This window comes from Actinia tenebrosa, unplaced genomic scaffold (assembly GCF_029948245.1).
Source record: "Actinia tenebrosa isolate PJP-AT-01 unplaced genomic scaffold, QUT_ActTen_1.0 PGA_scaffold6__47_contigs__length_16458017, whole genome shotgun sequence".
Classification (NCBI taxonomy): Eukaryota; Metazoa; Cnidaria; class Anthozoa; order Actiniaria; family Actiniidae; genus Actinia; species Actinia tenebrosa.
Window position 1 is genome coordinate 11,281,875 of NW_028292583.1, and position 16,540 is coordinate 11,298,414.

A 16,540-nucleotide genomic window follows, 5' to 3' on the forward strand; every position below is an offset into this window, starting at 1 on the left:
GCTTCGTCAGTAACAGCTATAAGATATAGAAGATACAGAAGACTGGGCTTCCTGTTTACTACAAATGTTTTTTATTGAAATAAAATCTACTATTTATAAATCTGCAGAGGAAATTTCATTTAAGAGGAAGAGAAAGATAAGGAAGAGAAGACTCAAGGATTACATAGCTGAAGTGGCTCGCCTCTGGAGTCTCGAGTTCAATTCCTGCATAGTTAATCGAGGGGATGACATCACATGTAAGAAGAGTTTGTATGGTCTCTCTCTTCATTCAAGGTTTTTCTCCGCAGAGTTTTTCCTACCTCCACAGAACCTAACACTAAATTCCAATTCGATCTGTTAATAAGCCGTGCCGTGACTTAGTACAGCTCTGAGGTTGTTTCAAGGTTTCGATAAAATTTAAAGGTTTTTTAAAGCCATGGGTTCGGGAATGGATCGTACAAAGGGAAAACGAACTAGTTCATTTTCTCTCTCGATCATACGCATTTTTGATCGATGCATCCATCGTAATATAATCATATACCTTGTAAATATTTCATGCATTAGTCTTAGGAATGATTATTGATAGGAGTAACGTTGCCATAGCGACCCAGTGACTAGCAAAGTCGAGTTCAGTCCACTTCTTTAACGTGAAACTCATGCTGGAGCCCTGAAATAAAAAATGACCTCATTAACAAAGCAAACCTAGTGAAAACCCGAAAATCAATCTTTAATCAGATAAAATACATACTTATTCATCTTTCTTTCCCTCCCTCCCTTCTTCCATCCAACCAATCTATCCATCGCTCCCTCCTTCCCTCCTTCCCTCTCTGTCCCTCCCTCCACCCATCCATTACTCCCTCCCTCAATCCATCCATCCATCCATAGTTGGTTTGTTCGTTCATTCGTTTGTTTGTGTGTTTGTTGGTTTGTTTCTGCCTTTCTTTCATCCTTCCTTCCTTCCTTCCTCTCTTTCTTCCTTCCTTTCTCTTTTTCTTTCTTCTTCCTTTATATTTCTCTCCCTATTTTTTTTTCTTGCTTAGGCGCACTATTATGAAAACAAACAAACAACAAACCTGTGTTTGTTCAGATGCATCACCACCGAACATGATGCCAAGATACGCCAAATGAAACACCGAGAGAAAACCGAACGACAGATTGGTCGCTAGAACCCAGAACTGACCCTATAAAAATAAACAATGGAGTACATATAAATACCAAACAGTTCAACTTTTTTAATGCTCTTTCATCTCAGGTTGGCGCACCTGACAAAGACAAAATTCATTTTCTCTCGCACACACTTATAAATCGACTGAACAGAATACTGATCGTACATGAGCGCCTTCTAAAACAATGCTAAGGCGAGAACTTGAACATACTAGCCTCAAAGTCAAAGCACGGTTAACAGGCTCACAGATCTAATTGGAATTCAGCGTGTTAGGAAAACCTTAGAACCCGGATAAAAACCCTCGAATCAAGAGAAAGACCCAACGAATTCTACCCACGTGTAATGCCAAGTCCAGGAATCGTACCGTGATCCCAGAGATGACAGAACAATGCACTACTACTACGCCACCTCTGATTCCCATTGTAGGCGAGCAAACATGTTTCATGTTTCTTTTTTTTTTTCTTTTCCAAATACTGACTGGTTCTTTTACGATTCTCTACCGGTTCCCTAACCTGATAAATGAGTCCTTGGTAATTAAAAACAGCGGTATGTATCGAATGAGAAAGAGAAATAGAATAGAGTTTGTTAGGCCTCAAGTCGAGGTTTTTTTCTCCAGGTTCTCCAGATTTATCTGGATTTCCTCACTTCGCAAAACCTAACCAAACGAGTCCCAATTCGATCCGTGCACCGATTTTGATCAGCTCATAATCAGGGGAACACAGCTCTGATTGATCACTATCCTTCGTTACTAGCTTACCTCCTTGTGGAAGTGTCCACAGTCTGGTCGGCATTTTCGAGCCATGATACAAGCGCTGAAAAGCGACGCTAATTTACTACGAAAAACTGGAGGGAAAAATCGAGAATCATACTAAATAAAGGAAATGTCATTGATACCTTAAAAATGTTTTGCTTTAGAGCTTTGGTAGATGGTGGAGCCCGTGGATTCCTCGAATCTTAACGAGGAAGGGTTCCCGTGGATGACAGAGGTTCGTGTTAGGGTGGGGAGTCGGAACTGGTCGGGATTTTCAAAGGTGCAAAAATTCAAGAACCCAAGAGATGTGCGATATACCTCTTTATCTTGGGCCTATTTTTTCCCATTTCAGACCACGTGTCATTCCCTAGAGTATTACTTCTTTGTTTAACAGTTGCGCATGATAAGACACAGGAAGATGGATGCAATTCAAATAAATAATCTTATTCTCAAGAGAATGACAAGTGGTCTGAAATGAAAATAAAAAAACATTACACGCAATCTAGAAGTCTATAGCAACTAACTCACCATGTTCTATATATGCATACATCCCTATAGACAGCAACACGGCAGTTAGTTGGAAATTCAGACCCTGAAAATAACGAGATGCCAAAAATAACTACAGATGGTTTCTTACGAGCAAAAAAAAGTTCAAACATGACGCACGAGGGTCGCCTAGCGGTACGTTCGCCTCTTGTGACCTTAGAGCAACTGCTCTTGTGTGGCTATGACCGCGTGACCGCAATCTCGCGCAGTTTGATTGGCTCAAAGGATGACGCCGGTACAATGTGTCGTGCGGTTTTTCGGTTCATACGCAGCACCTGTGAGTGTAGAGTTAGTCGGCCAAAGAGAAGTTTCGTATAACTTGACTGTGAAAAGCTCACGGCACGAACACGGTCGTAGGGTCGTGACACGGCAAGGGATACGCCAGACCAATCGCATTGCTCGAGAATTTTTCTCCATTAGATCAAATGCCCGAAACATGGTACCGACACTGCGCGGACACATACGCCAAAGTACGGCATTGCTAGTGCAATCAAATTTTAGCGAGGAAAAAATCAGCCTTTAAAAATTCTAGAAAAGATTTCAGTCACGGCAAGGCACTCTAACGGTACCGAGCTTTTCACAGTCATACAAAAACGGCTCTAAATCATAGGCACCATACTCACGTGCAGTAAAGAACTACAGCCAAAGGTTAATAAAATAGCAACGAATCTACCAAGTGACCTGGCTTTCTTGAACACATCTGAAAAATTAAACAAACAGTGTCAAAGCCGTTAGTAATATCAAAATAGTGAGAAACAGCTAGTGCGCTAATTTCTGGGCCAGAAGTAGTAGTTCAGCTCTGATTTGGGATTTTGGGGAGTGAAGGGAGAAAAATGCACTAATTAGGTGGGTTGGGGAGTGGTAGTTAATAAACCTCCTTTACGTGGTACTATGTTGATCCAAGAAAAGCGAGGAATAAATAATTATTGATTGATTGATTGATTGATATTTAAAAAAATATTGCTCCAGCCAACATTGCTGTCCTAGAAAAGGTCCACTTGACTAGAACTTACAGTTCTTGAGAAAGACATGGTTGGGAACATTCCAGTGAATGACAACTTCAACAAGAGATCGTGGGAGCTCAACATGCTGTGGTCTGGCTACATCAAATTGCCTTTAATGAAGATATTAGAAATGATAGACTTGCCAAACATAGAAGAAGGAAAGAAGAAGAGAGAAGGAAGGAAGGAAAGGAGAAAGAAAGAAAAGAAGGAAGGAATGGAGGGGAAAAGTGGAGGGAAGGATTAAAGGGGAGAATCAAAGGGAGGAATGGGGGGAAGGGAGGAATGGGGGGAAGGAAGGATGGAAAGGAGGAAGGGAAGGGGAAGGGAGGGAGGACTAAAGGAAAGAAGGTTGGTAGGAAGGATAAGAGGAAGAAAGAAGTGGAGGGGAAAAATGGAGGGAAGGAAGGGAAGAAAAGGAAGGAAGGAAGGAAGGAAGGAGAGAAGCAAGAAAACAAGGAAGGAAGGGAGGAAGAAAAAAAAGACCATTACACACATGAAAATATCTGAGTAAAGGAGTTTGAGTTTTTCTGGTTCTAACTTTTATTTGTAAGAGTTAATTACCGAGAACGGAGGCAATAAGCCATATACATCCTGAGGGCCACAGGCCCGAGGTATGTATAGGCTTATTGCCGACGTTCAAGGTAATTAAGTATTTTATTTATCAATTGAGGTTTTCTATCAAATGTTGCTCATTATAAATGCGAACGGTCTATATATAGTTACTAACCGGGTTAATAACTATATATTGACCTCACATTTATAATGAGGGTTATAACAAAAATAAAGCCTTGTGAATAACAAAGAAAACCGTGTCAATTGAGAAATAATACCATTTAGTGACTTTCTTCTCATCTTGTGTCACCTCTGTACCAACACCACTTACAACACTAGTGCATTCTGACATGTAGCTGACAAAATAATGGCTGAATCTGAATGACATGGCTGTCTGATAGGCTACCAGCCACCTGAAAACCGCAAAAAAAATATCAGCATGCTATGCTATTATACTCTTTTCTTCCCTCTCCTACTGATAACTATGAACCCATTATTTAAAGATATCTTACTGCAACACTAGGTATAGGTAGGGGACCAGATTGCATCTTTAAATTTTTCAATTCCATAAAGGCATAGACAGAGAAAAGGAGTTTAAAAAATAGATAATTTATCAGACGATTTTTACCAGAATGTTTTTTTATAAAGATGGCTTTTCCCCATTTTCAAGATCTCCCAATGCATATGATTGAAGGTGGATGCCTTGTGAAGGATAATAGTAGGAACTATACTTACTTGTGGTCATTCTGAGCAAATATGTATGGAGAAATGCAAACTGAATAGATCAAACAAACATAGCACAACACAAAACTTCTCAAAACTCCAAAAAACCATGAAAAGCTCTGTGAAAAAAAATTGTAGACAGATGTGAGTTACCTGTGTTCCTCAATGGTTTTGCTTCAGGTAACCCTCTGGGTAACTAGAAAATACCCCTCATAAGACCAAGATCTCTTTTCATAGGTCTTTTCTGAAACATGGTGCATTGTGGTCTAGCTTGGGTAAAAACATATTTTGTTTGTCTTGTCTTATAAGTTGTTGTTTGTATCAAAGCAACAGACAACAATTCAATGCAGAAATGAGTTATAATATTGGGGATGCACAAACATGTTCCAGTTTTAAAGCTTAAAATTACAGACAATATCATTACACCCCTTTATTAACTAAGATAATATTTGTGTAGACATCTTACCAGTCTTTTTCCAGCTAGAATCTGAGAATAGTTTTCATAGCTCATAAATGGTCCAAAGATCACTGCATTTGCACTTAATGCATACCCAAAATATTCCAGTGGATTGGGCGTCTTGGATAACAAACCTTGATCACTATCAAAGGCAATGCTGATTATTTTCATTGCTAGAATCATTTGAGAACCTTGAATATGAAAAAAGTTGAATCTTATTGGACAAACCAGTTAAAACTAGCTTTGGAAGAGCGAAACTGTGAGAGTGAGCTTTCCCATCCCAAATCCATGGTTCCAGCTCATATATTGTTTTCTTTAAGGATGGTGAATAGTCAATGTTCAATGTGTGTGTATCCAGTACTGAATGCACATGGGAGGTGCCTTAAGCCAAAAAGAATTGTAAGAGTTGTAGTAGGTGTAACTGAGTTGAGCTGATTATATTGTGAGGTGTAGATGAGCTGATTATATTGTGGGTATGTTATAATGTATAGCTCCAGAAATTATCCATACTCAGAGGAATTTGGAATTTCTGAGGTGTGGGGATCAGAGTAAGAACAAAATGACAGAGTTTGTATGTAAAAGAAAACTGGAATTTCTGGGGGTAGGGGGCTCTTTAAAAAATTCTCCAGGGGGGGGGGGGGGATAATTTCTGGAAATAGACAATTTGGCTTTGCATTTCATTTACTTATTATGGTAATCAAAATCTTTTTTTGTACCAACCTCTCACTTTATGCCATGAGTCAGGAGAAGCAATGAATATTTCACTGAAAAATAAATATAATGAACCACATAATTTCCATCATAAAATTTATGACAACAAGTTTACTACAATTTTCTTGATGTTTCAACACCATCAGGCATAATTTTCACTAAAGATATAAGCATTAAGTGAAACTAGATAAATACCAAGGTTGACTGTGTGCCAGGATAGTGATTGCATGAACATGAGAAGAACCTGACAAGAATCTTGCCACAAACTGCAAGATCAAACCCGGCCCAGTTTTTTTCCTTATCCCCGGAATGGCTAATATATAAAGGACCCATAATAGGGAAATATAGTGGGGGTTTGCAGTTATTGATATACCACTATGTACATAATCAATAGGTATTATATTTTTGTATCAAATATAGTTGCTATGGTCTATTCACCTTGTTAGTATGTAAAAAGGACCCTTGGTTTGTGCAGTGCATTTTGGGACTATTTTAGGGGAAGTAATATATGCTATATTAGAAATATATCCCTTCGACACATTGTTTTAAGAACTTGGAATAGCAATAACCAGGCCAATATAGTCCCTACAGTGTACTTACCATGTCAGTATATAAGCAAGACACAAAGCAGCCATAAGTGGTCCTCTATATCCTTTAGGCACAAAAACCAAAGGGTACCCAACCAGGCACATGATAATTGGATACCATACATACTGGTTCACAAATACGTACATTGTTATACATCCAGTTACCAAGGAAACCAAGTGTACAGTCCATCTTGGCACAGGTAAGATCGATATAACCCTCACAACAAGGCAAAGACCTAACAAGGGACCTACGATTTCTCCTGTTTGGGTCGTTGTCGGCCAAAAGCACTGGTTAAAAGTATGCATGAAGCCAAATCGCCGTGAAGATAAGTCCTCTTGCTGGTAATATTCGTATAAATCTGGGCTCAAATCTTCGTACATGAAGTCATTTTCAAGATCTGCGAGATCGAAGTCTTCCATCGCGAATAGACCGCGTGTTCGAGTCCAATATAATGAGGCCTTGTGTGTTTGAAGTCCCAAAGAAAATATTCCAAAAATTCCCGCAAAAATTGAAAATCAAAACAATGCAGATGCGGTGATTTATGTTTAATCATGCGCACGTCACTTATCTTTTGGGTTCCCTGTGTCGAGGGAGAGGTGGGGCAGTCTTTTTTCTTCACCCTATTCACCTTTTCCGCGCTAGCTTGAATTGTGTTTAATACGGTCACCAAAAAGTTCGGACATCGTTCTTGGATTCCAATTTCACTGACTTTAAAGAGAAAATTTAGGTAGAATTCTTTAGTTTGCTATCTTAACAGCAATAAGAAAAGCTTCAATCAAGCTAGAAAAAGGATTATTTACTTGTATTCAGAGAAATAACTAAACATAACTAAGTAAATAGTTCATTTAGAGTCAGTACATTTGTACGGCAATTCGAGAACAATGTCCGAACTTTTTGGTGACCGTAACACAATCTAAAGCAATTTATATCTCGTGACGGCTAGCGCCGAAAAGGTGAATTCTGTTGTAACCCTTCCTGCTTCAACTTTTCCAATGAAATTGCAAGGGGAAAAGAACATAAACATTTGTCAACATGTTAAAAAAAACTATTTTAGACTCGTTAGATTTCTATATTTATTTTATTTTCGGAGATTATTATTTTTTCATTTCGTGTCGCTTCCAGGTTCTTGTTCAAGCGTTCAAGCTAAAATAGGGTTTGTCCAAAAGAAATAATGAAATGAAAATGACGAAAATAAAAAACGTCATAAAATCTTCAGTTATTCGGTTCTATGTAGCGATCAAATTTCCATAACTTGCTGGCAGTCATAAGAGTTAGCTCTATTACTCATAGCGGTCCATTTTCCCAAACAATAAAGGTTCAAAAGAAATTGCGTAAATTGCCTTTAGAAGAGCTTAAAAAGGCTCTTAACGTGCAAATTGTCTCGCCACACAAACCTTTTTTTGAAAGACCAAAATAATAACTACAAAAACGTAACTTTAAAAGATATGGTTATAAATCATTACCATTGTACGACTTCATCGTTCTAGCACTGTACCAAGAAGTATTTGACATGTTTTTCAGTACGTTTGTTCTTTGAAAGATAAAATCCAAACGCAAAGACCAGTATCACTCAGAACTCAGTACGAGTTTTATTTATTTATTTTTACGTTTTTAAATTCCTCCGAACACCTGCGGTTGAGCGCTTTTACCGACTAATTCCACAGCTTGGATTTTAAAGTTTGTTTATGAGTCGAGCTGGTTCCCTATAAAGTATTTTGCAGTGAGAGCCCAAATTATCCAGATAATTAAAAAAAGGAGTCAAAAATCACTTAACAAGATGAAAAAATACACAAAATAAGAATAATAAAGCATACGAAACCGACAGAGTAGAAAAACGACAAGGCTACTATGTTCGCAATTTTTTTCTTTATCTCTCATTCATGCTAAAAAACGTTTAGTGTTTTATTCGTGTCTCTTGTGCTTTAAACTTTTCACAAGATTCTGCTGAATTGAGCAATTCTACTTCGAGGTATTAGCGAAAATGTTAGTTTTTGTGCTGATCAAAATATCATTTCTCCCAACGTTAAGGGTGTTATATCTCAAATACGCATTCCTTAAATTTCCCCAAATTTTGGTATTTTGTTAATCAGCCCCAAAAGAGCCTGTCTATGAAATATAAAGCTTATTAACGCATAAACGTCGAAAGTAGAACCCGTTTTTCTGCCCTGTCCACGACATCAAAGAATTAAATTAAACGTAAAACAGACTACGAAGGCATTTCTAGTTGCTGTATTGATTTATGGTATTAAAAACTCGATTATCGAGCTAATTTTTCTTGTCTTAGTCGGAGGTGGACTGACATATATTCTCTGTGACAGTTGTCGAACTGCGCAGATTGCAAGGCGCGTCACTTACTGCAGCCGTCGTTTGATCGTATATCAAGATTAACTTTGCTGATTTGAGATGTTTAAAATAATAGTTGTAATCTAAATTTCAAAAAAGAATTACGTTAAACAAAGGGTCCTTCATTCGGTTGACCGCTTAAAGAGCAATATACGATGACTGATGTGAACTATAAGAGAAACAGTAAATCTAAGAGTACCACACTTAAGATGTTTTCTATATAGTTTTTTTTTTCATGCTGACGTCTTCAAAACCAGCCATAAATGATAATCATTTTACTTAAAAAGTGACGAAGCTTTGGTTCGTTTAACTTGTCGTCATTTTATTTGTACATATTTGTCTTTGAGTTGGACATCAAACAAAAGAAGTTTTGGCCAGTAATTAAAGTATGACTCAATAGGCCCTTTGCAGCTAGTGGTCACGTGCTTGGATACCGCTTAGCAACACAAAACTGGAGAGCAAGCCTTCCAGTAAACAAAAGTTGTAATAGGTCAAGCACGCGTGGTTTTATACGATAGTTTCATCGTTCAAAACGCTTAATCCTTTTGCCCTATCTACAAACACAGTAAGATAATCTTAAATTCTCTCCTTTGGACTCGATTTTTGGTTCGAAGTAACGATATTCTTCGCGTTATCGCGAAAAAATTGTCACCGCCGGCCCGCTCGACGGCTGAAAAACATGGCGACTTCGCAAGGTATGTACTTCAAAACTCTCCTTTTTTTTGGTTTCTTTTCAATTATTGGACTTCTAAAATCTCTAAAATAACAGTTTAGATTGTGAATGGTGATCGATTGTAATTGGACGGCATTTTAATGGACGATTTGTTTATTTTTTGTGAGAGTGATTCCACGTCTAAAGTCAAGACTAACCCATGTTTACATATATTCGCTGTAGATGTTAGAACTCCCGACGAGCCATCACATACCAAGAAAAATTCTTCGTACTGATATTTTTATATTTATTTTTGTTTTAGATGAAGTAGAAACTCAAGACATCTCTATCTTTCCTTCCCTCACCTTCGATGATGTAGGGAGCTACGCTATAGAGAAGTCTGGCTGCACAAGCACTTCGAAAGCGTACAAATTTATGGCGGAACCAGGCTATTTACATGACGTTAAAGGTACTTGATAGCCAAAATGTTTTTTCTATTTCATTATGATATGAATGGCAGACAATTCACACTAATTTTTCCAATTTTTTAGTGATATATACCGACCAGTGCGTGAGAGTTAAATGCAAGTGTTACCGCTCAATGAGGAAGTCTGAACCACCGCACATTTTAGAGGTGTCAGTCCAGAACAACAATTTGACATTGCTGTCTGGGCTGTGCTCATGTGTAGCCGGGGCAGGTGGATACTGCCATCATGTGATCGGGCTTCTTTACTATTTAGCCCTTCTTAAGCAACTGGGACATCGGACATTGCCTGATGAGCTAACATGTACCAGCATGAAGCAGCGTTGGAGCATACCTAGAGGATCCAAAATCGCACAAAAAGAAATACAAGACGTGCTAGTGAAAAAACCCCAACTTGGCGCTTCGTACAGTAGATATATCAAGAGTAATTTGTATTCCCCATCTACCCAGTATCCTACCCTCACAAAAGAGCACTTTAATGGCTTCCAACCACCTTATCCTCTCTTTACAACCATTCTGCCCAATCAAGATCAACTTGGCAATATCCCATTTGTACAGAGCAAGTTTGGAAATGTCCCAAAAGGCTGTGTCCTGTCATATCAACAAAAGATGTCAACTGACTACATCATAAATGATTTTACTTGCACTTCTTTCCCAGAGCTTCCCCTCTCAAGTGCAGAGGACAGATTTAATAACAATGTGTCAATCTGTCTTGACAGTCGTCAACAATCTATATTTGGAACATTGTCTGTGACAACAGAGTCATCACTGAGAGTGCAGCAGCAAACAGTCACTCAAAGTCAGAGTGATGTATGGCACCTGCTCAGAAAAAAAAGGGTAACAGCAAGCAAATTTGGCATTGTCGCTCGCCGGGTGTCACATTTTGACACCCTTGTCAATCAGCTAAACCCCACCAGATTTGTACAAACTGCAGCAATGAGAAGAGGCATTGAACTTGAACCACATGCTGCCATGGTCTATGCTAGCAATGCAAAGGGTGGAAGAGTAAACCTCTTCCCATCTGGGCTGATTGTCCACCCAAAGTGCCCATGGCTAGGTTGTAGCCCAGACAGGAAAGTTTATGACCTTGATGCCGTAAATAATGGTCAGAATCCCTTTGGCTTGTTAGAAATAAAGGTCGTTAAAGAGGGGGAAACATCATTTGACAATGTGAGGTATCTCACCAAGGACCAGAACACTAACCAGTACAAACTGAAAACAACAGACATTTATTATTACCAGATCCAGTGCCAGCTTGGACTCACAGGATTAGAATGGTGTGATTTTTTCAGTTACATTGACGAAAATTTGTTTGTTTGCTCTAGAATTAATTTTGATTCAGTGTTTTTCCAGCAAGCAAAGGACAAAGTTGATAGTTTTTTCTTCAATTACTATTTACATTAATACACTAAGATTTTTGTTGTTGTTCTCAAACCATGGCCAGATTTCTTATGATAACAAATATTATATTATTTTTATTAATGACAAATCAATTCATAATCTTAATTTATTTTTTATTATATTTATATCATATTAGTATTATATTTATTTGTGCTATTTAGATTTTGTGTTTGTTCATTAGTTTTTTTTTTTGAGTTTTCATTTACAAACAAATTGAAATAGTTACAAAAAGCAATCCAAGACACATGATAAACCAACCTGCATTAAAGATTATCTAATGGGTTATGTAAGCCACATTAATCATACATTCACCAACTTCTTACAGACACTATGCCTCATTATTACCATTGGATAAAATAAGTGGGCCTTGAAAATTTGTAAGGAGGCAGGCTACAGTATATAACTGATTGACTGAACCTAAAGTGGACAATGGCACATCTGAATCAAAAAAGTGGTACTCTTTGACTCTTCTTATTGCCCTCTCGACATGAATTCTAAGACTTGCTAGTGTCTTTGTTTTTTGAACATCTGCGGCCTAGAATTGTTCCTGACTTTCAAGAAACGGAGGAATATTTAACTCTACCCGCTTCTCCCTAAGTAAATCTTCAATGTCAAACCCTTTGTCTGCCATGACTGAATCACCAGGTTCTAACAAATCTAGAATGCCGCTGCACCTTGTGATTTCCTTATCACTAATCCCCCCTGTGTAAAGGCTAGAAACGAAGCTAATAGCTCCATTAGGGGTAATGCCTATCAAACCCTTGAGTGTAGTATTACTCTTATAACTAGAATAAAGCTGCGACTGAAGTAGTAGGGAGGTAGGTGTTTGAACAAAAATCTCTGTACAATCTAAAATGACACGTGTGCTTGCATAAAGCTTTTTAAAACCTTCTGGCATAAACCTATCAACATCTTGCCTTGAAGGCCAGATCACTTGACTACCAAGAAGAAAATACAAAAAATTAGTCCATGTGATCAATTTCCTGCAAACTGACGATTTATGTATTCGGAACCTATGAGCTAAATCCTGTCCGAATAGACCTAGTTTGAGGCGTACACAAAACATAAACAATTCATCCACAAGAAGCATATTTCTTGAGTCTGGTCTACTTTCTCTTTCTCCAGAGGCATAACAATATGTCATTTGTGCAGCACATGGCTGCAAAAACTTAAAAAAGAACTGAATATGTAAATAGGATGGGAAACCTGTATAAAATCTTATGATCTCATTGTCTGTGCCAAATCTCTCAAGCCCAAATTTATTAAGTGCTAATTGTTCTGCAGCTTGCCTCTTAATGTCCTCAATTTCTTTTGCAGCTTCAACTTTAACCCTTTTTATTTCAGTGAGGGCAGCTGCAGTTTCATTTCTACTTTGTTCAAGTTGCTTTTGTGCATCTTGGAACTGTGCTCTGAGTGACTGGACTTGTGCTTGTAGGTCATCCATGCTGAAGGTTGTAGAAGTGCTGGGACTATTATCTTCATTGTCATCACTTTCATCTGTCTGAGTGTCTCTGTAAAAAGGTTTTGAAATTATGATGACACTCAGTTCACACTCAGTTCACACTAAATAAAAAATTATAAAAGACTAAATTATTAAAATTATAAAATTATTTTGGTTTAAACCAAAATAAACATCAAGTACAATTCCATCAGTCAAGTCTAAATGAAATGTATTGAAGTAGAAATATGTGATATTCATTACCTATCTACTTGTCGAATTATCTTTCTTCTTGCTTTGGATTTGGTTGACCAGTCAAAGATTGATGGTACAGCTTCTCTTTTTAGCAACTGACGTCCAGAATCAGTGGGAGGATTGTAATCTTCCTCAGTGAAGTGTTTTGAGCACACTCTGGTACTTTTGTTAACCTATTATAAATCAAATGTCCTTTTAATAACAATGTAACTGTATTCAACTATTTTTATCTTCATTACAGTTTTTTAAAGATCCACAGGCAATTCGTATTGTGCATTGATATTGTTAGATTCCTATATACCTTGAAGTGTGGGCCCACATCTCTTCGTATCTTCACCAGCCATTCCTTTTTCAATTGCTCATCCCTTGCACGGCCTGGTAAGCGGTGAAACTTTAAATCAGGATGATATCGAGAATCTCCGTTACACAAGGGAACACAACAATGGTACGAAGAATTTTTCTTGGTATGTGATGGCTCGTCGGGAGTTCTAACATCTACAGCGAATATATGTAAACATGGGTTAGTCTTGACTTTAGACGTGGAATCACTCTCACAAAAAATAAACAAATCGTCCATTAAAATGCCGTCCAATTACAATCGATCACCATTCACAATCTAAACTGTTATTTTAGAGATTTTAGAAGTCCAATAATTGAAAAGAAACCAAAAAAAAGGAGAGTTTTGAAGTACATACCTTGCGAAGTCGCCATGTTTTTCAGCCGTCGAGCGGGCCGGCGGTGACAATTTTTTCGCGATAACGCGAAGAATATCGTTACTTCGAACCAAAAATCGAGTCCAAAGGAGAGAATTTAAGATTATCTTACTGTGTTTGTAGATAGGGCAAAAGGATTAAGCGTTTTGAACGATGAAACTATCGTATAAAACCACGCGTGCTTGACCTATTACAACTTTTGTTTACTGGAAGGCTTGCTCTCCAGTTTTGTGTTGCTAAGCGGTATCCAAGCACGTGACCACTAGCTGCAAAGGGCCTATTGACATTCACCGACTTTTATTGTAATAACCAAGGATTGTGCGAATGGAACTAGGTCTATTGTTTATTTTATAGGCTTTCTAGAACCTCTAGGACTAACAATTCAGTCAAGTCAAATGCGACAATCAAACATCTTGTCATTCCGATAACAGCTTTTAAGGGAAATGTTTTTGTTGTTGACTTTAAATCAACGAATGGTAAGACAATCGTTCCCACAATTCATATCTTAGAAGATTGTACTAAAACACAAGAGAGAAAAAAACTCGCAACAGAAGACCAGAACGACTTTTCTTCTTACAAAAGCAAGATGTATATTCCCGGTGTTACGGTGAACATCAGTAACAATTCAGTCATCTTCTGTCCTGCTTATCGCCAGAGCCTTGCTCTACAGATTGGTAAAACTGGTCTTTACGCTTTGATCATATCACTGTCGCTGATTGGAAATACCATTGTCATCCTCACAGTCTACAAAAACCAACATATGCGAAGTGTTACAAACTTATTCATCTCCAGCCTGGCGGCAAGCGATCTTCTCATTACCTTTCTTGGCATGCCGAACATGATTACCCAAGTGTATCTTTTTGATAAATGGATTTTTGGCGAAGCCGTGTGCAAGATGGTAGTTTTTTTACAAAGCGTCTCTGTAGCCAGTTCAGTTCTCACGCTATTGGTCATCACCAAAGATCGCTTTGTGGCTATCATTTTCCCGTTTCACGCGCGTATGGAATTTAACGCTGCTAGAATCATACTTGCAGTTATTTGGGTAGTTGCACTCGGTGTGATGGCGCCTTTGATTTATGCAACGCGAGTTCAAACTGGCGAACTTGGATACGAAGTTTGTTACGAAGACTGGGCGCCCGCTTTTGACCGCATCAACGCGCCAAAGAACTACACAGTTATTCTCTTTGTAACTCTTTATTTAATTCCTTTAATCACAATGGCTGTGTTATACTCAATTATCGCGAGGAAACTTTGGAGAAGAAAGCAAGTCGGGGAACAAGTCACCAATGTTGACCCAGCACAAACATCGCGCAAGAAAGTAATAAAAATGCTGATTACCGTTGTTGTGTTGTTCGCAGCGTGCTGGCTTCCTCTGTATGTATATCAATTTATTGGCTTTTTTGCTCTCCATAGGTTTCCATGCTTTGATTACAACTATATTTTTTATTTCACATCGTTGTTTTTGAGCCATGCAAACTCAGCTATCAACCCTTTTCTCTACGCGCTGTTTAATCGAAATTACCGCGAAGGTTTTCGCGTGGCTTGTCGCTGTTTCCGGGGACAGAAGGAGCAGAGAGCCGGTGAGAATAGGAGGACCATGCACTTCAATACATCCGTCATACGGAATGGTTCAGATGAATCGCCTCCTCAAGAAGGTGTCAAAAACACTCAGCTAAAACCAGCTTTAACCAAAAGTGACTGTCATAGCTTTTTTGCATTGGGATATACTAGAACTTTCTCCCCAAACAAAACGATTTACGAAAAAAGTGAAGGAAAGGCCAAAAAACAGGATGGAATCACTGGAATTTCTTTCGCGTCGAGGCGCCGTTCGGATTCTGAGTCGTTAAGCGGTAGTGTTATAATGCAGTTTTCGAATCTTTGCTATGAGAACGATACTGACGACTTACAATGATTGATATCATATATTCAGCAATGACATCTAACTATACATTCTCCTCAAAGTGAGTAATCATGTTAAAGGCATTTAACCGGCAACATCACATAGTCCAGTCCATAATCATAGCTTCTTTCTGCAAAGATAACGAGACGGATAACACTCCAACAGACAATAGAAAATATTTATTCTAACTAGCGTGGTACCCAAAGAAAGATGGGGATTTTATCTAAGGGATTGTTATTTAATTCTAGGATAATCAGTAATAAACCCGGCTTAAAAAGTTTTGTCCCGGCACTAGTCAGTCCATGTAGTAAATTAAGCAGCAAGTTGGAATTGTAAATGTAAATGAAAGCTTGAAATCAATAAACGTATCTACACAAAAAGGGATTATCGTGTCAGTATTGAGAATGAAAAAGATGTGGAGTTATTAAACATCTTAGTATGTCATTAGAAAGATCAGTCGGTCTTTAATTAGCAAATTTCTATCCTGTTCGAGTTAAAAAATTTCAAAATATAACCCAATATTTATTGAAAAATATAACCTAAACGTTCAATATTACTTTTGAAGAGGTTCTAGACGGATTTGGGAGTTAAGGAGTTTTGAAGCCGTGACTAATGCAGAAGTTTATCTCTCGCTGATTTTGTTGAGAAAGCAACTGAACTTCCGACTGATAACCGAAAAACAATTCCCCAGTGTTTGACTTTATAAAGCTTAGAAACAGCAGGAATCGTATTTGCTATAGTTAGTGAAATATTATGCGTAATTTCGGGTCTTTGAAGTTTTGTGAATGTAGGGAAAAAAGATCGAGATAAAATTGTAAAGCTTCCGGCTGTTCTAGGAGTCAAATGCTATTTAACCTGGAAACGTCAAAATTGTCAAA

General features: G+C 38.1%; 4 protein-coding genes across 6 annotated transcripts; 2 read left to right on the top strand and 2 right to left on the bottom strand.

Moving 5' to 3' along the window:
- Positions 1-54: 54 nt before the first annotated feature.
- On the bottom strand, positions 55-6,969 carry LOC116297591 (protein-serine O-palmitoleoyltransferase porcupine). Its single transcript, XM_031705852.1, has 11 exons — positions 6,489-6,969; positions 5,898-5,941; positions 5,187-5,368; positions 4,733-4,839; positions 4,276-4,410; positions 3,455-3,555; positions 3,065-3,141; positions 2,424-2,487; positions 1,902-1,987; positions 1,053-1,160; positions 55-646 (listed from the first exon to the last, which is right to left on the bottom strand). The coding sequence occupies exons 1-11, from the start codon at positions 6,893-6,895 to the stop codon at positions 533-535; spliced, it is 1,425 nt and encodes a 474-aa protein (XP_031561712.1). The 5' UTR covers positions 6,896-6,969; the 3' UTR covers positions 55-532.
- Positions 6,970-9,221: 2,252 nt separating this feature from the next.
- LOC148906070 (uncharacterized) lies at positions 9,222-11,468 on the top strand. Of its 2 annotated transcripts, none has more exons than XM_089038575.1 (3): positions 9,222-9,514; positions 9,715-9,940; positions 10,023-11,468. In XM_089038575.1, exons 2-3 carry the CDS (start codon positions 9,715-9,717, stop codon positions 11,357-11,359), a joined length of 1,563 nt encoding a protein of 520 aa, XP_088894701.1. In that variant the 5' UTR covers positions 9,222-9,514; the 3' UTR covers positions 11,360-11,468. The 2 variants fall into 2 exon arrangements, with proteins under 2 accessions (XP_088894701.1, XP_088894702.1); XM_089038576.1 differs by having other exon boundaries at positions 9,794-9,940.
- On the bottom strand, positions 11,453-14,038 carry LOC148906071 (uncharacterized). Of its 2 annotated transcripts, XM_089038578.1 has the most exons (4): positions 13,745-14,038; positions 13,351-13,544; positions 13,059-13,222; positions 11,453-12,867 (listed from the first exon to the last, which is right to left on the bottom strand). In XM_089038578.1, exons 1-4 carry the CDS (start codon positions 13,758-13,760, stop codon positions 11,892-11,894), a joined length of 1,350 nt encoding a protein of 449 aa, XP_088894704.1. In that variant the 5' UTR covers positions 13,761-14,038; the 3' UTR covers positions 11,453-11,891. The 2 variants fall into 2 exon arrangements, with proteins under 2 accessions (XP_088894704.1, XP_088894703.1); XM_089038577.1 differs by lacking the exon at positions 13,745-14,038 and having other exon boundaries at positions 13,351-13,720.
- A 152-nt stretch (positions 14,039-14,190) lies between these two features.
- LOC116297592 (QRFP-like peptide receptor) lies at positions 14,191-16,046 on the top strand. Its single transcript, XM_031705853.1, has one exon. It carries the CDS (start codon positions 14,349-14,351, stop codon positions 15,672-15,674), a length of 1,326 nt encoding a protein of 441 aa, XP_031561713.1. The 5' UTR covers positions 14,191-14,348; the 3' UTR covers positions 15,675-16,046.
- Positions 16,047-16,540: the final 494 nt, after the last annotated feature.